This window comes from Plectropomus leopardus, chromosome 5 (genome assembly GCF_008729295.1).
Source record: "Plectropomus leopardus isolate mb chromosome 5, YSFRI_Pleo_2.0, whole genome shotgun sequence".
In the NCBI taxonomy this organism is placed as follows: domain Eukaryota; kingdom Metazoa; phylum Chordata; class Actinopteri; order Perciformes; family Serranidae; genus Plectropomus; species Plectropomus leopardus.
The window spans coordinates 8053987-8073602 of NC_056467.1; the positions used below are offsets into that span (position 1 = coordinate 8053987).

The following is a 19616-nucleotide window of genomic DNA, read 5'->3' on the forward strand; positions in this document are numbered from 1 at the left end:
CATGTCATAGCAAAGAAAGTTCCAAAAACAGCCAAGAAACACCACAATATTGCATTTAGAAAACAAAACACAGAAAATATCATGCTTTGGTATTGTATTTTTGACAAAAAAAGTCAAAATTTTACATGTCCAAAAAACACTAGGAAACATCATGCTCTGCTGAGATGTTTGCATACAATTTAACTGTATTTAATTTAATTTAATTTAATTATTACTTGTCACTTTAAAGTATTATCACACAGTTTTTACTGTGTATGTTTAATATGTTTAATAATATGTTTACTATTAATAGTTAATAGTTTTATGTCAGTGACAATGTTCTGATTAGGCTATTATTTCTTTCAGTGATAATACCAAAATTTCCAGTTCGAGAAAGGGTGAAATGTTAAGTATGAGAGCATTTGCCCTGGACCTCCACATCACTAAATCTGCCCCCACTACATTTAAAGATAGATTGGGCGTTTGCTTTGACAAAACCACCACGGTTATGGAGTAGCTCATGGATGTAAATAGCGTAGGTGTGTTGCTGGTGGTAAAATTATTGTTATAAGGCAAAGTTACATAATTTCTTTTGCACACATACACGGCACACAATTGCTGACTTTAGCACAAGATTTGGAGACATCAAAAATGCTTTTTGCGACTTGCTGCTCAGAGCAGTCTCATTTAGCCTCAGTCAATTTACTTACCTTAGTTCCATTTAGTTTCCAGAGTGGGTTTGCTTGTTTCGGTTTAATTTTTATAGTTTAAAAATGTTTCATTTCAGTTTTTATTAATTTCAGTATTAGTTTATCATCATACACTACATAATAAACTAATACTGAAATAAATACAAACTAAAATGGAGCTTAGAGGTTGTTTTTTTTTAGAGGTTTTTTTTTATAACATGGGGCATTTGTCAGTGCCAAGATTTAGGACTGTCAGAATAAATATTACAATACCATTTTTTGGGGGGTTGGGGGGGGCTATAATATAATATAGTATAATAACCTTGCTTCCTTTCACACGTTCTCTAGTACTTCAAGTTGACACTGTATTTCTCTGCAGTAGCCAGCAGGTGGCAGTGAAGTCACCAGTGCATTTAATAACATTTTTGCACACAGTCACCTTCTTTCCTCTTTTCAAATGGGTGTGTTAATGTGTGTAATATGAGTAACATCTTAGCACAAACTCACAATATTTATGTCCTAGTTTAATTAAAAAATCTGAGTAAAGACATGTCTGTCCACTTTGAAAACAAAAAAGCACGCATACAGAGACAAGTTGACCGAGATCAGTGCAAAAGAATCCTCCTCAGGGTACAAAACAGATTTCAAATAAAAGAAAATAATTGAAAACAGTAAAGTGCATGTTTGGAGAAAAAGCCCCTCTCGTAGTTTTAGAAACTCTGAACAGGCAGCAAGGGTCAAACACTGATAACAAACCTATCTTTAAAAAAAGGATATAAGATATAACAGAGTGCATACAGTATGCACTGGTTCAGTCTTAGTTTGAACATTCATATTTTCATTGCTGTACATACGAACCTGAACTCCAGTTAAAACAACACATCCAGTGATTTACATGCAAACATATGTTCGTCATTCCATTCTTACACACTAAACATACATCAGAGGTTACACAAGGTCTCCAGTTTACCTGCTACACATTCATACATGCAGCCTCTCTCCAGTCCAGTCTGTTCCAGTCCATTGCACTGAGGTTACATGGTATTGTATAGCACAGTGACGGCTCGCTGCTTTTTCTCAGCTGAGCCTTTTCGAGAACGTCTCGATGAGTGTCCCCTCCCCTGCTGGCGTGTGGTAGAGGACACGCCGCTCCCGCTGCCGTCTGGCTCCTCCCTCTCACCTGTGTCCCCTTTTGGACAGCAATGACGGGAGGAGGAGAGGCAGAGGGACAGTGACGAGGATGACTCGTCAGGATCCCTGCCGCTGGGGGACAAACCCAACACTTTCTGCTTCTTCCAGGTGTCGTCAGGGTGAGATGTGGACACCGAGAAAGAGTCCTGGGAGTGTGATGATGTCGCTCTGATATGTGGCCTCAGGTCCAGGTCACTAAGGTCATTGGCCGACAGCTCCAAACAGTCCAGTTTGGCCAAAGAGGCTGACCTCTTCATTAGAGAAGGGGGGGTGAGGCCCGCCTGGCGGATGCGAGCCTCGAGCTCCATGGCTCTGTGCCACACTATCGGCTCCAGGAAACTCTTCCCCTCTTGTCTCTCTCTGAGCCACTGCCCTACTTCCAGGTCTGGAGGGGTCTGCTGAGAGCTCGCCCCTCTACAAGGCCCTGGCTCTGTGTCCATAATGACTCTGAGCCCCTGAGGCTGCCCCAGTTCCTGGTCTTGGCTGTCTGTCGTCTCCAGGCTGATGCCCTCATGGAGGAAAGCCTGCAGCTCTCTCAGAGTCTGCTGAATCCTCTCCAGCTCCTGGCTGCCGCGAACCAGTCTGCTCTGGACGTCACAGCCGGGGCCACAGCCCCCTTGCCTGACCTGGAGACTGGATTCTATCCTCTCATCTGTGTCTGACTCCTGCACTGTCACACCATCCACAGTCATTTGACTTGAGCAGGCCTGAGGCTGACGCTGCTGGTTTTGGCTGTGGAGCTGGCTCTGTCTTTGGGACTGGGCTGAGGTATCCAGAGGTGATTCTTGTAACTGACTCGTAGATGTCAGTGATGATGTCAGCATGTGGCTATCTATGGATGTGGGCAAAATGATAGGTTTAGCACCAGAGACTTGGCTGATATGTGAGTCTGGGGAGCATGAGGGGTCTGGAAAGTTGTCCGTGCCTGAGGAGCTGAGCTCTGGATGTGACCCTGTATGCTTTTCTCCATCTTTGGACTTATCTAATACAGCCGTAAGCTCTCCCTGAGTGATCCTGTGTTCTGTGCAGTCCTGAGGGGAGCGAAGGGGAGGATGCTCAGTGCTCAGGGGACACAGGGACAGTCTGACAGGAGGGTGTTCAGCGCTGGGGGAATGCAGCGGAGACCGCTGAGATGCAGCCATCTCCATTTCCTGCCTCAGCTTCTGCTCCAGCTGCTTGGTGGCTCGCCGCACCGAGCCAGCGGGCCAATCACACGGCAGCATGGAGGGAGACTGCGGGTGTGAAGGAGGAGTTAGAGAGCCGTGTGTGACTTCAGAAGTCTCTGCCTCCATCTGATGCTCTGGTCGGGTAAATTGAGGGCTGTGGGCGGATTGAGGGAGCGATGAGGAGGAAGAGGAAGAGGAAGAGGAGGAGGAGGAGGAGGAGGAGGAGGGGGGAGGAAGACAGGAGGGAGGGTGGCATATGGCTTCTATCTCTGTGACAATATGGCGGACTGATACTCCGTTGTCATGGTGATGATGATGAGTTGGGTCAGGGCTGACTTTGTCATTGCTGTGTTCAAACTGTGGAGACGCCTGGGAGACGAAAAACAAAGTCACAAAGTCATAATAATCGTAGTCCTATATTGTTGCTGTACTCTGTGAATATTTGAAACTATTTAAACTATGGATAAAACACTGTTGTTTGGAAAGCATAAAAATAAGAAAATTGTAGGAGACAAATAAGTGGCAAATTTTATCTGGACTTTACTCTCATCTTCCAGCAGGTGTCACTGTGATTGATGCAGATTTACTGTCTGTTAATGGCTGAGGTCATTTGCTACCTTGACATCCCTACAGACAGATTTCAGTTTTGATTAAAATACAAAACTGGCTATGTGGTCCTATGCAGTTGTAGGTTTTATGCAGGAATGTGCTTATTAGAGCGAGTTAAGTGAGTGCAAGTATGAAGTAAAAGACAGCAATAGTATATTATTGATTTAAAGATTTCAACATCAGAAATTTGTACTTTCATGCTCCCTTGAGATTTGAGCTTGACTCATTAATAAAACAAACTGAATTAAAAAATGGATTAAAATGAAATGAAATAAAATGTTTGTGGCAATTAAGACCTCAAAAATTCCAATCTAAGACTAATGATTTTTAAGGGCCAACATCTATAAAATTGAATTTGAGATATTTTCAAACTTGTATAAAGACGTGCACATACCCTGACTACAACACAGACCAGCTATCCTCTGTTTATGTAACAGACAGCCTCCCTTACTTTAAGTCTTTTTTGCAGCTGTATATTTATACCCTCTGGAATTTTATTTGCAGTTCAGAATATGTTTAAAAAAAAGTGATGCTGCTGGGACAGCTGTGAGCAACTTTTGCATGGAAAACAGTAAGCAGACAGCTGTTTTGTGACACAACCCTCATTGACATACAGTCAAGTAGCGCACAGCAAAAAATCTTGCTTTGATTAAGTTACAAGGCAAAGTTACGCCCACAAAGACAAAATCATACCAGACGAATAAAGTTGAATGATTACATACCTGACCAGTCACATTTTCTTGCTCCTCTTCCTCCTTAGTCTCAGTTTCCTCGTTTTCCTCGGGTGACAGAGGTATCCTTTGCTGTGCCTGCTCAGCAAGTGTCCTTGATCTGCCATCTTGAGCCAGGCCCAGAAACTTCTCCCTGGCACTGAAGAAGTCGATGCTGTCTGCGCTGTGGTTGGACGACCCGTCGGCCTCGCCGCGGCCATCCATTTGCAACTCGCTGGGGTTGTTATTGTCGTCACTGTCAGAGAGGGGAAGGATCAGAGGTAGCGGACTGAGGGGACTGTGTTTGTCACTCCTTGAATCTGATAATGATCGGTCTATTAAGTCTGAGTCAGTGGATCCCAGAGTGAGAGGAGAGATTTCCTCTGAGCTGCTTCGCTCAGGCAAATTTAGGGGCAGCTCCACCAGGTTGTGTTTGGGCACTGATATGGACAGCTGTGTGGGAGGCTCCCGGTGAGCACGCTGGAGCTCAGGAGTAGGAGGTAAGATGTGGAGTGCTGGTGGAGGGTGGGGGAGAGCAACAGGCACAGTGACAGCCACACTCGCTGAATTGTCCAGTCTTTCCTCTGGGACCACAGTGGCTGCTTGCGGCGTGGGGAGGGGAAGCAGGAGAGGGTCTCCGCAATCTGATCCGACCTCCTCCTGACCCGGTGAGTCACACACACTGTTGGAGTCTGTGTGTGAGTCAGTGTGCAATGTGTGTGCGGTGTTTGATTTGGCTGAGTCTTCGGGTTCGGCACCAAGCGCTTGCAGCACGGCCACGCCCAGGATGTGATGTAAGGAGGGGGAGGAAGTGTTGTTGTTGTGAGAGTCAGAGCGGCCCAGAGAGTGAGACGGAGGTTTGCACATTGACTCCGGGCGATCTGATAGGTCGCTGTCGGAGTGGGAGCGCCATAGCTTATTATGCCTTTGTTTGCTGTGGAAGGAAAGGAAAACAATAGTTTGTTTGCACCAGAAAGCTCTATAAAGAACGTGTGCACTGTACTGATGCTTCGACATGAAAACACACCTGGCCAGCAGAATTCCCTGATACTCCTCCAGCTGTTTCATGAAGGAAGGGTTTGGTTTGGTGACGGCTCGTCTCTCTTTCACATAGTCGAAGGCGGTGTCCAGGTCCCAGCCGTACTCCTTCATGGCGTAAGCGATCACTGTGGAGGCAGAGCGACTCACGCCCATTTTACAATGAACCAGACACTTAGCACCAGCTTTCCTAAGAGACAGTCAAGAGAGAAATTGCGTTGGATTTTAAGATTGTGAAACTAAAAAGAACAACACAAGCATGGGTGTATGTGGGTGTATGTGTGCGTGTGTTTAAGCCTACTTGGCTTTGGTGATGAACTTGTAGGTCTCGTTCCAGTACTCCAGCAGGTTGGTGGCTTCTTCATCGTACACTCGGATGTTGTGGTACTCAAACATCCCCGGGAAGAAGTTATCTATCTCCCTGGTCACATTCAGGATGTAGTGCACTCTACATAAGGCACAGGAAGAGGCTCAGGTTGACTGGCTGACATTTTCACATCAATGACACTTAAAACAATATAAGACCACACAGGTCAGATATTGCTGCAAACTATTTTAGAGGTCAATGCAAGTAACAGGCAGCTCCAAAGAACGGAGAAACCAAGCAGCTGGTAACAAGCACTGCTTTTCAAATGTATATTTCAACTGCATTTGATTACCTGATAAAACAAAAATTTACGAACAAAAGCAGCCCGAAACATTGCAGATCAAGACTGTGAGGTATTGTAGAAAAAAAAATTCCATAGACTACAGGTAGATTAAAACAAATGCATAAACCTTTGCAGAATACTTTGATGCAGTTGCAATGGCTTATTTCATTTCAGTAAACTCCAATTAGAAACCATGAGTAATACATGAAGTGTGCCCTCTCCTCTCGTGTTTGTAGGGTCGGTTACGGACTGATCCCTTACCCGCTGTTCTGCAGCTCCTCAAGGTTGGAGGCATTCCACTCAGAGCCCTGGAGACATCACAAGTCCAGTCAATACCAAGGTGTACACAAATATATTTAACACACAAGAAACGATGGAGGATATTTTGTGCATGGTTTGATACATTTTCATTTTAAACTTCCACATCTTTCTTCAAACTCAACTGTATGTTACTAAATTGACTGTACTCCTTCTGAACATGAACTAGAGATGTTCCAAATGACTAATTCCCTGATGTTTAAGGAGAAGTTTAAACTTAGACTAGTCGAATAGTCTAAAAGTAAAATTTCAAAAGCAAAATTATATTTTGAATGCCGCTGAAATGTGTGGCACTTTGTGCTGTGCGTTATAAAAATTTAACATTATCCTGAAAAACATGACAACAACTCACTCATGAAAGTTAACAAACAACATTTATTAAAAACAATATTTTTTAGGAAAAGAAATAATGTGCCTGATTCTTAGAATGAAATTTCTGATTTCATTGAATGAATGCAATAATAGCATTATTTTGACAAAAAGTTTAACTGTTTAGTATTTCTGCTGCCAACTAGCTAGGTTATCAATGTTTAATAGACTGGTTGACTAATCAGGCACACTCCTGACATAAACCATAAAATTGTGTAAAGTTGGTATAGATCTACTTATGTTGTATTTCTGATCACTGTGGTCAAACTGCAGGATTTGACAAACCAGAGTGTCGTCTTTTCTAAACCAAATTAAGTGGCTAAGAGCACACTGCTCATAGGTTCTTACCAGGTAGACGTGTTCAAAGATTTCAGTGGGGCTGTCCATCTGTCCCAGGATGACTATCATCTCGTTGTCTATGAACTCCTTAAATTCCCTCAGGTTACATACCATCTGCATCTCCAGCTCTGTTCGGATCTGTTACAACAGTGGAAAATTGCCACTTATAGGTATCTAAACAAGTAAAGCTGCATTTGCAAAACCAATATGTGCCAAAACTGACTGTAGATGTTCCCGCATTCATCTGTGTGCCTCTTACCTCCTTACAGGTGACGTTCTCCAGGTCTTTCTGCATCATGATCTCTCTGAGACGCATCTTGATGAGTCTCTCTGTGCGCTCCCTCTCTGTGGGCCTGCACACAAAAACAACACACACCCCTTTATGAAACAACAACTTGGAAAAACATTTTGTCTTCGCCTACAAATAAAACCAAACACTTCTGGACACAGTGAACCACCTTCACAGTCACAGTAACGACGCTTTCCTTCTGTTCATTGATTCATTTTCACTTTAGTCTCAATGAGATTAGTTGTTCCACGAAAGAATTGCTACTTTGTTTGATTCTCAGAAACTGGAGAGGGAACAGAAAGTCTGAGAGTGTGGCCCATCGGCGATCCACAACAAAGTCCCCTTGTGGAGTATGCCTGTTGTTGTGCTTGGTTCTGTTTCTAATCTCTCTGCTGGGAGACACATTTAGCTTTTGTACGTCATACAGATGATACCAACGAGTGGTCTAATTACCTCTCTGGAGAGAAGAGCTCAGATTGTCTCCTAGATTCCTCTTACGCTGTCTAATTTTCTCTTGTTATGTTTCTAACTGGATTCTCACGGTAATAGTAAACAGCAGTGTGGGTCAGTAACACACAATGTGTAAAAATACTGGACGTAGCCATTGTGACATCACCCGTTGGTTTGTGAACTTCTATTTTTAGGCCTAGAGTTTGATATTTTAGCCATCACCATCCTGGATGGCGTTAGCAGTTTTTTTTTCTTGGTATTTAAAATCAATCAATCAAAATCGATTATATTAAATTTGAAAAGTGCAATAGACAATTTAAAAACAAATACACAAACAAAAACAACACAAGAAAAATAATACATGATTTGTTTTTTTTTTAAAAAGCACTAGAAATAAATAAAAGAAAAGAAAAAGAAAAGAAAAAGGTAAACTATATGTGCCATCTTGGCGCATCATTTTTGGCGCCAGTATTAACCATATCTCGACAAGAGGGTGGAGCTGTGGAGGAGCGAGGGATGGGCCTGACTAAGAGGTAATGCCTTGCAGACAACCTGTCACTTAAAGCATCTACATCCTTAATTATGCATAATTTTAAGCCTTAGTAAGCTTCAGGTTATTTATATAAAATCCACCTTCCATACAGCTGCATTGGTCGTGAAATGAGCTATAAAGTCAAACAACTTTTTTTTGTTGTTGTTGGGGTTTATTTTGTACCAGGCTATAAACATGTTTGTTTCCGTTATAAAATTGGGCATTTTAACATGGTAGTCGATGGCTACTGACTGGCCTCTGCAGTCAGCCTTAAGTGGCTATTAGAGAAATTTTTTTTTGGAGAAAGTTTTTGGCACTTGGGCTTTGGCCTCATTTTCCAGCCCTGGAAGTTGCCGCTTGGTCAGCAGTCACAAAGAGGGCAGTGTGACAGCTACAAGTGTGTAACTGCAGACTTAGAAGCATCTATCTGTGTTGAAGAATTGGAAACAGTCAGCTTGTTTACCACAATGAACATCTGAATGTCTCACTGATCCCAAGAGAATTAAACCACATGGTTAAGAGAAAGAGAAGCTATTCACTCCTGCCAACGAATACAGGTTAGTTAACGGCATCGACTAAGACTCTGACCTCAATACAAGCCACAGCTTGCCTACATACAGCACGAGGAAGCAATGTCTGGTAAGGGAACAAGACATAATAATAAAGAAAAAAAAACATTTATGACAACACGTGGAATGGCGCTAATGAGTAACTGACGAATGGAAACTCTATGTCACTTCCTTGAACCGCTGATAGAGGAGTAGCCTACGGGAATTCACAGTAATCCCCATTAATCACACAAATATGAAAACATGCCAATGTCAAACTACTTCCTGCTATCTGAACTTTTTATTCACTGGGACATAAGCTTCCATGTCAACAAACACTGGCAGGCCAAGTCCCTGTGAGGGACAACAAACAGTGACTTCATGTGTTTGGACGTGTGTATTGGAGCTCATAAAATGTGGGTGGCAACCTTGGTGGTAAGTGCACTTGAGTGTGAAGTGTTTGTTTCCCAGCAGACAGTAAATGTGGGTGTTTCTTGTTTATCAACTTTTAAGTGGACCTTGATTTCTCTTTCTCTTTTCTCACCTTTCCTTTCAGAGTCATCAGGTGCATGCAACAGCAGCAGCAGAATATCTTCCTTAATCCCCCTTTTAACACCCCCACCCTGTACCCCCTTCTCTCTGCCTACCACCTGCTTCTGTCCATCCCTCTGCTGATCTACCTATTTGTCTGTCTCGTTTCCATTTTTCCGAATGTAAATCAAGCCAGCTAAAGCCTCAGCTATTTTGGACACTGGAGGATCTCTGAAGTGTGTGTGGAAGAGACACTCCAAATAGGTAGCGAGACATGTGACTAAGCAGCAGAGAGGGGAATTTCCCTGGTATTAGTTAAGACATAAATCCAGCAGCCTGTATCATCCCAGTGGATCTTTTGACAACTCTGTCATGAAGATTCAATGAATTTGTCTATTTGTACACAGCCTGCACGTGTGCTTTTACTTATGCCTCTCTGTGTTGCTTCTTGTTACCATGCGAGGTCACAGACAGCATGTGACCCCGGCTCCAGAGTCCACGGCCCTGAAGATTGACAGCCTGCAATATTCTGCTCTGATGAAGCAACACCCGCAGTGTCTGCACGTGAGAAGAGGTTAGGCAGTACTGCTGGAGTTATGATTGAGTGCATCATATCTGTAATAAAAGTTGATGGCTATACCTACTAACTTTTGTTATTGTTAATCCCTTGAGACCTGGATTGACATCAGTTTTCTTGTGCTGCATTCAGTGTTTTTACCTTTGGACCCTGAGCAAGTTGGTTTTATTTCTTTCACAAACATGGGGAAAATGTACTTAGCAACTCTGCAAGAAATTTCATCCAAAAAATAGCTAATTATTAAGAAAAAAGGAAAACTACAACATCAGAAAATGTTTATGCATTGCTGGTATCCATTCAGCACATCTTCTGATTTAAATAATTTTAGAGCAGTGTATTTATTCTACAGGAATTTTGCACTACGCTTCGATGGAGACTATAGCATACAAAATGAAATCTTGTGAAAATGACTCCATGTCTGGAGGGCACCACAAATCAAACCATATTCCAGATATTCCTCCATCAGTGTGAGCTGTGGGTTTTTGCAGTATCAATGTGTGTATTCATGTGGTCTCTACTCACAGGTCTGTGAAGAGAACGGGTGAATTGGCACGGTGGGACTCCACGTCCTGCATGGCGTTCCACTCATTAACGCAGAACTGGTTGGATGAGACCCTACTCTGGTAGTAGCTGACCCAGGTCAGGAACAGGCTGCCCGGGTAGTAGTTATGGCAGCGGGCCACCTCGCAGGCTTTGTGGAGCGACTGGAGGGCTGACCTGAGGCAGACAGTGAGAGGGACGAGGATTCACACTTGAGAGGTTGTCTCGAGGGCAAAACGACAACAGAGTTCAAATGACTGCCTGAGAGTACAATTATTTAATCAAGAGTGGCTATAATAATTGGCAAAGAAATAAAGATGAGAAATGGTAAGAGGAAAGGAGGAAAGAGAAAATGAATAGAAAGACAAGTGAGTACTGAATAATAACTCATGAGAAATATAACAAGGGAGGTGAGTTGAATAATTCGAAGGAGAAATGAGGGAACAACAGACATGAGAGGAGAGGAGCAGAAAGATTACAGCAATGAGGAGACATAAAACAGAGATATAACTGCAGATAAATGAAGGCATATTGAGATATTCAAGGGAGGGGGGGGTCAGGCAAAGAGCAAAGTAACAGAGGGACAAGCAAATGAGGAAATGAAGACGAGTACGGAAATGAAGAGACAGGGAATGATAATGAAGGCACTGGAAGACATAGATAATGAAAAAAAAGGAAGCTAAGAAACAGTGACAAAGACAAAAGGCTGGAGGTCAAAGGGAGGGTACAATGGGAACAGTCTTTTAAAGTCTTCAACCTTAACTTAAATACAACTTCACATAGCTGTCAATTCATGGAAAAAAATATAAATTTGCTTACCACATAGCCTGGACAGATACTGGCTTGAAAACATGAACCCTGTTAACTGTTGACACACTAAAACCACTGTGACCAGAGAGAGAGAGAGAGATAAGACATTGATATCAAAGTTTATGGCCATCTTGCAAAACCAATAACATAACTTACAACTAAAGGCTACAAACAGTAACATGTACAGAAAGTACAAGTATCAGAGCAGTCAGTTGCCCCAGGGAGCAGTAAGAGGAAGCAGGAGGTATGTGTGGTGTCTTACCCGTCTCCATCCAGGTGGATCAAAGTGTCACTCCACAGAGGTAGAACCAGACCCACCGTACAGCAGCTGGTCAAAAGATCAACATGTTAAACAACAGCACAACAAAACAAAAGCACACATACTACTCCTACTACTCCTACTACTCCTACTACATACTTTCCCTGATGATACGTTAACATGCACATTCACTCTAAAAGTTATAGACAATACATAAACTAATTATGCTAAAAAGGGGATAACGTGATATCTCAAAATCTATTGCTTCCACAATAGTGGGACTTATTGAATGTTAATATCAAACTGCAAGCCAGGGTAATCTACCATTGTGGCACTGACCTGTCCGAGGAGACAAAGTCCATGCCAAGCACGATGCTCTCCTCCGTGTCTTGTCTACCATTGGTGGAGACCACCACCATGTAGCGGGTTACCTGAGGATAAGCGCTCTCTAGACGCACAGCCTGCGTGGAAAGAGACATGGAGAACAGGAGGAGGAGAAATGGGGAAAAAAAGAGATGCAGAGCCAGATTTTTAAATTTATCAATTAGTGAAAAAGTACTTGAATGAATGTGAATTGCTCCTAATACTTTTAGTACTGACTGTTTCATGTTTTCATGTACTAATATCTTTGTTGGTGACAGAGAAGAGTTAAGACTTTCCATGTCCTACAATGTTTTTTTGTCCTGTTTCAGTTCTTCATGTCTGCTAACAAAAGAACTGAAACCAGCCCCCTCCCATCTGGAGTGTAACATTTCTGATCACAATGCTGCCTTCCTCGTGTGTGTGTGTGTGTGTTACTGACCAGTCGGATGGTGTCCTCTGGCCGCAGTACAGTAAACATGGTCTGAAGATGTTTCTGGAGGTCACCTGGATAGAAAAGATTTCAACATCCTCAGTTAGTCAGTTTCTTTTGGGAGAAAAATAGTGCATTCTTAGCATTTGAAGGCTGATGTAACACCTCAGATCATATATCATTTAGCCTGTGGCAAGTTTTCAATGCATTCACATTGGAGTCCCTTTCACTTAGACCTACATTCAACTTCCTCTTCAGATACATCTGAGGAAAAAAAAGGCTGTTCTTTCTGAAACAAAGCTTATAATGGTTTGTTTTTGTAGTAATTTAGTCAATTTAACTACCAAGAGGCACCACTGCAAAGGCTGCCTTCATCCACAGACAGAGGCAGATTCTACTTTTCTTGTTTCTCAAATTTGCAAAATCTGTTTTCATTGTCCAAAAGTGTAAATATACTTAAAATGTGGGTTCTTTGACATTCCTAAATCAAGACACATTGCATGCAGCAGTGAACTGACCGCACTGAACTCATCTGCCTTGTTGTGAAACAGCTTCAGTGAAGTTAACACCAGCTGTTATTAGTGATGCTGCAGAGAAATGTCTATTTGAAAACACACTCTGCTATAAATCTCATGCTCCTCTGCTGAGTTCATTTCTGAGTCTGAGAGTCTGCACCGGGAGAAGCTGCAGCTGTCATTTGTGTTCAAGTCTTTACCTGTGTGCTTATTCCTGCGCTGGCTGATGCGAGGTGCAGAGTTAGGCGTGGGGCTGTTTCCCCTGGGAAGGAACAGGGCTGCACCTTTTACAGTGAGGAAACTCTCACTGATGCTGGAAGGGAAGAGAAAAGAAAACATGAACTGAAGCCTCAAACACAGGGACCTATTCCAAGTTATCTGATCATATTTGGTTGTTCATGTAACTTATGTAATTTGTTATCACTTTCTTGCACACGCTGACACCAAACTTCCCATAATAGGCACAAGATGGGGACATGGAACAGACGAGTGTTGTCATGGGCTTATGTCAGTGTCACAAATATCCACTCAATTGGCCTCTGGTCTACTCGCTCCCCCAAATCAGAGCTGACAGACCGATGCTAGCAAAACAAGATCCAAGCCCCAACTTGAACCCAGAACACAATGTTCTCTGCTCCTCCACACAGCTGGATTACACACACAGACGTACTCATTCTAGCAGCTGCCAGAAGGGAGGGAGGAGGGGATTGGGAGGAGACCGTGGGTCCGAGCGGGAAGACAGAGCGAGTCCCCTCCTTCCACAATGTTTGAGCGCAGATAAGAGCCGGCCAGCACACAGCACTCCACACCAGAGCGGGTCGTATCAAACAGGGTTCTGTTCCTCTCTGGAACACTTAATCTTATTAAATGTGACTGAGGTCACCGCGTTGAAGGGAAGGATGCATAATAAACTGAGGTCGGTGTTCCGACTGTATACCAAACACTGAGGGTGCGTGAGCGCCTCTAATGTGCAATGTGTGAATGACTAGGTGTTTGTTTAGAGTCTCACGATGGCACACTAACCTAAGTCACACACAACACCAATAAAATGACCTACTTCTCCAGTCGCTTATGACCATGTCAAATGACAGCCATGGGACCAGTAAACCATAGCCTTAATGATGCTGAGCAAGGAGTCTGCCACTTGGACAGCAAGCACTTAGGCAACAAGGCTCCTGCATTCATACAGTCAGTGCTGAGAACACAAAAAAGCACCACTGCAAGAGAAAACTATGCATGGTAAATGTTTCATCTGGATTTGAAGTAGCATTTGCAAACCAAGGAGGAACCCTTCATAATAACAAAAACACATTGGGTGTATTGGTTCTGCAGGTTTTGCCAAAACTGAGACCTCAAGTTAAGCTGGCAAGGACTTAGCCTATCTAGGAACAAGAACATGTGCAGCCACAATTTTGACAGCCAGCCAAATGTGGGTCTTAGACTTGAACAGACTTCTAGAGGAGCCCCTTTTGTTTTTTGTTGCCCTGCTGTTACACCTTTAATATTTTACTCAGAACATTGCCAAAAAAAGTTTTGTTTTTCCTTTTTAAGAGGTCAAATGAAGTAAATGTCAGGTAAAGTTCAAGCTCACTGTAGTTTGTCTGCTATTAAAGGGAACAAATCCTGTGGATATAGCTCGAGGTGTTAATGGAGGAAACACGTCCTACTCCAGGGAGTTGGCCAACCTGTTCTGTTAAACTGGGATAGGTGTGGTTTCGTAGCCTCCGGGGCCAGAAATTAAGACAAGAAACTGACAAGTACGCATGCACACCTCTGGGATCAATGAAAGGAAGGTGATGACATCACAGCCACGTATATCCTTTGAATTGTGCAAACAATTGATTGATATGTGTATTTGGTAGTTAACCGCTGTGCTCTACTTTGCCCTTTACAGCAATCTGCAAGTCTACACTCTATGAACCCGACTTTTACAGTTCATCAGGTTCTACAGTACTTAAGTTTCACTGTCTGCTGTCTGCCATTTAGGCTTCCTGTCATGCCCATTTTCTCTGTAACTCCATCTCTCCATCTGTCCAGCGATCCAACTGTCCTTCCTGAGTTTTGCTGAGATGTACAGGATCATGAGACACAGACAGCAGAGACAAAAAACAAAACTGCAGCTTTGTGTCTAGCATATTTCCCATAACCCACCCACCCTTGACCCAGCTGTTTCCTCTGACTCTCCCCTCTGTCAGTTCCTCTTTTTCTGCATTTCTCACATCTTTGTCCTACTTTTCATTTCCGTCACTCTCCTCAATTCCTGCTGCATCATGTCCAACTGTGCTCACACACAGACTCATGTACTGTACTTGACATGACCATGTATAGCAGTGCTACTGTACAATGTCATCTGTAATATAACACTTGTAGTCTCTGAACATCACGCACAGAAGGCAATGCACGTGCATGCAGGCCAACACTACTGCATGCAGACACATTGAGAAAGTGGAATTTAAGCCTGGAGGTTGGAAAGGTGGAGGGCTGTGAACAACCTTGAACTGCAGTTTCTAAAAATACTGTAGCCTTTAAAAGTCTCAGCTATTGATAGACAGCATGCAGAAGAGCACGGCCGACTTACTGTACATAGAAAGCTCTCTTTGACAAGGCGGTGATAGCCCTATGCAGACATTTAACACTGTAGCCTAGATCACACAATCAGCCACTAATCCCACACTAGAGCTGAACGATTGGTTGATAAACTGAATATCTTTGGGTTATAGAATGATAATTAATCATTTAATTGAGGAAAAAATAACCAGATTAATCAATGATTCAAATAGTAGCGTTTCTAAAAATGTGTTGTTTGTGTGTTGAACGGGCTGGCAACTGACAGTAGATCCTTTCTCCAACCTCTGCATCAATAAGACTCTTTCATAAAGTGAGTGTTGTTCACTTATGTAATACAGCTGCCAGTGGACTGATTCAAATTGGTACATTTGTAACGCACCGTCAGAGACTGATGGCAACACTGGTCAGTATGTTAGCATGTACCCAGATGAACTACATTATGTGTATGCTGAGCTCATTGGTCTACAACAACAACAACAACAACAACAGGTAAGAAAAATTTGGCAGGACTTCCTCTAATCTATTTTTTGTGGGGTTTTTTTGTATAGGTCATTATCCATTTTTGTTATTGCCATTTTTAAATTTTTGTCTTTTCCTGTTTGTTTTACATGTTTGAAATAAATATCTATCTATCTCTTCATCCATCCATCCATCCATCCATCCATCCGAGACAACTGTAAAGGTGCCCCCTTAAACCAGACTAGCTGGTTTAATTAATGCAAGAGGGGAAATTTAAAAAAGGGCAACAGGTTCAACTAAATTTGACTCCACAAACTATGTAAATGAGGAATGGGCAGTGAAGGATGGAAGATAAAGAAAGACGACCCAGTCAGAGTGTGTAGCAGAGAGTGGGGTGGGTCATCTTTTGGCATTCAGCCATCCCCAGCTTTGGGCAGAAGGTACTTGTTAGGGCAACTGTCACAGACACAATCATCACTATGTAAGGACCACTCCACATAGTGGCCAGATAACTGGGTGACCCCCTCCCCCCTCCTGCCTGTGCCCATATTAGTCACTCTCAGAAGGAGAGTGGGATAAATATAGGGCCTGGCTGTGTGGAGGGCAGGCCACACTAAGGCCTTATGAGTTTGCACCCGAGACAGATACAGCCCATGGGAAAGTCAGGGAGTTAGCTAGTGGATGTGTGTGGCTACATGTCCACAGTTGCGCGTCAAGGCCCTGCTACTTGGAAGCACGTATACGGAAAATGTGTCACAGGCAGAAGAGAGTCCCAGATGAATGAGAAGAGCGAAAAGATTATGGGGCATCATGAAGTAGAGGCTCCCAAGTCCTAACTGTACCATCCTTAAAGTCTGGCCAGGGCCCTATGTCATCTGACTTTCCATCATTATATTGTCCAATTTTGGCAAATGTTCCCCAAATTAGGGTCAACACAACTTCACGGTAGATTATTGGGCAAAGAATTTAGACACAAGAAGGTGGCAGATTGGGGCAGCCAGAGCAGAGGAGGGTCAGGGCTGATAAAGAGAAAGGAATAACAGGACATACTAAACATACACTTTCATTAACTGGCACCAATGCCATCAACATTTGGCCAGAGCCATTGTCTTTTGAATGTGTGTGCGTCAGGACCCCGAGTTTGCTACAGTTTCCTCAATAATCCTGTATGCCGGCCATGGTCTGAGGACCAGCCACCTTGGTGAAATAAACATACCTGACCAAGGCAGCATGCAGTGCTATTCTGAGAAGGATTCAGATTACATTTTAGCTTACAGTTGAGACTAAATACAATACTGAGAAACAGTACTGAAGACATTCAGTAAAATCTAATGACATGATAGTCAAATGAAGCTACGTGTAGCCCAGTTGGTTGTAACAATGGCTGAATGGAGAGTTACATTTCCACTTTGATAGCTAGTGAAAATAAGAAATAAAAAGAATAGCTGTAATTTACCGCATGTGAAACTTCCACATCCATTAACAAGCACTATCATATGCCTGGCAATGAATGCAGCTACTGTGGTACATGATAGCAACACACAGCTGGTCTGGTCTCGTGCCATTTACTGAAGCTAATAATACAAACTTAACCCAAGTAATGCAAGTGATTTGATTTTAGATCCATCACACGCACACATACACACAAGCATAAGTAGTGACCTATATCCAGCTGCTCATATCTATGTTCAGCTGCTGAAGTCCCTCACACAAACACTTAACACACACTTTAAGTGACACTTTTGTCAAGTTTCTGACTTATCTGTTTTCTCTGGAAAACACGTTCATAACACAATCACATAAGCGAGGCGGAAGAAATGGGTTTACCGGTATTTCTAAAATTGGTCGGATAACAATAGTGTTTTAGATGCCATTTAGCTGCAGGTAACACTTAACCCCATGGAGCCATGTAATTACTCATTCAAACCCTGGTTAAACATTAGTCCGGCTGACATTCTGGCACATACAGGCGTTCACGCTTTAAACAAACAGACATATGTAAACAAACATTAAACAAACCGACACAGAAGTAGACACACTAGGTGCTATAAATCAAAGGATGCTAAAATCTGCATTGAGACAAGGGCCCAAGTCCTTCCTGAGCAACACAAGGGTGGGGCGATAAAAACAACCAACATGCATCATGCAATGTGGCTAACAAAAGCAGGAAGTCAAAGGATTCCCACAACTACTGCTATTTACTAGTCATGCGCCTGCCAGTATGCACTGGGTCTTGCGGTAACATCTTCCCATAAAGCTTCATTATGCAAACTCACACTTAAAAAACAAACAAAAAAGAACCTATTTCCTTAAAGACCGGGTGCAGCCCCTATAAAAGCTAAAAGTTCAGCTTTCTCAAAAAACTCACTGCACAATCATGCGTACAACAGCTGAAAAACAATGCAATCAAGACACAGGCTGTCCTTGACTTTCCTGAATACCACCACAGAAGGCCAGTTCTCATGCAGGGCATAACCAATTACCAACTGCACAGAAATGTTACACAACAAGACACTGAAAATAAATTAATTGATTTTATGGGAAATATGCTGATGTTATTTTCATGATTATGCAATCAGTCATTTCTACATTGATTTTTCTGCTAATTTGCTCAGCTTATCTAAGACAGCTTCACATGAAAGTTTGGAGACACTGGAACAGACTAGTCTTTGATCTGTCCTTTGGGACAAACTTGTCTTCACCGAATTCACAAGTCGACTAAATCCTTTTTAAATCTCACAAGCAAAAAGAAGCCTGCCTTGATGTCTGCAGACACTGAAGATCACAGATAAACTCAGTTAACATACATTCATGCTAACTCTTGCATTGCAGCAAAAGGTATATATTATTTTGTTCAGTCAACTGGCTAAAAATAATAGCGGGAGCTTTTTATTTTAGGTCTGATCAGTGGCCAGTCATGCAGGCATTTTCAGTGTAGCCTATTACTGAGTTACAAGGAAATCTATTATCATAATCTCTAAACTTTATATTAAAAGTGACACTCAGTTGCTTGTTTTCCTGGTTTCCTATACTAACAATGGAAGCCAAGTAGATGCAGGCCAAATTTTTGGGTCTGTTTCTAAGAGACCATCTTACTGTGACTCACAGACATTAAGTTTTATTGTTGGTTTGTGGTTAAACACCACATTTTACACAAAAATACCTACATTTTTTTGACAATGTTTTTCCTTTTCCTAACTTTTTTAAGTTACTTTTCCAAATGTTTATTTTAAAAGATAATTTAAAAAACAACTTTTTACTGCAACTTCCTAACAACTATCACTATCACACAAAGCACTCACAAGTTTAAACAAAGATGCCAACCTTGGACAAACAGAAAGTGTTGATATGGCAATCAGGTGATCAGTAGCAATGCGGTTTTCCTATATAAAGTGTCTGATCTGTGAAACAGGTCGGATGATTCATGATACATGCAGAGCCATTATGTCTTAGTAAGGTCAAAAAAGGAGCCACTAAGATGAGTAAGACACTGCTACGTCACCAGGAAATACATTCAACACTGATGTTGCAAAACTTTTACGCATGCTGTTCTTACTCAGTGTTGCAATGTTAAAAGTTTCCCACATTATTTCTACTATATCCAGATATGCATGGGAAACATTTTGGTCTATATTTAAATGTATTATTAACTTTGAGATTATCCTTAATATAACAATTCAATTTTGA

At 42.4% G+C, this 19616-nt stretch overlaps 1 protein-coding gene across 2 annotated transcripts in view; it reads right to left on the reverse strand.

Moving 5' to 3' along the window:
- Positions 1-1171: 1171 nt before the first annotated feature.
- Positions 1172-19616, reverse strand: part of ssh2a (slingshot protein phosphatase 2a) — a 34698-nt gene continuing 16253 nt past the window's right edge. For both annotated transcript variants that reach the window (XM_042486334.1, XM_042486333.1), the window contains 13 exons: positions 13103-13215; positions 12397-12461; positions 11934-12055; positions 11598-11663; positions 11345-11410; positions 10508-10702; positions 7318-7411; positions 7068-7196; positions 6294-6340; positions 5684-5830; positions 5372-5572; positions 4357-5278; positions 1172-3394 (listed from right to left, as the gene is read on the reverse strand). In XM_042486334.1, the coding sequence (XP_042342268.1) occupies positions 1703-3394; positions 4357-5278; positions 5372-5572; positions 5684-5830; positions 6294-6340; positions 7068-7196; positions 7318-7411; positions 10508-10702; positions 11345-11410; positions 11598-11663; positions 11934-12055; positions 12397-12461; positions 13103-13215 (3859 nt within the window). In that variant the 3' untranslated portion in view covers positions 1172-1702. The remainder of the gene's footprint in view (positions 3395-4356; positions 5279-5371; positions 5573-5683; positions 5831-6293; positions 6341-7067; positions 7197-7317; positions 7412-10507; positions 10703-11344; positions 11411-11597; positions 11664-11933; positions 12056-12396; positions 12462-13102; positions 13216-19616) is intronic.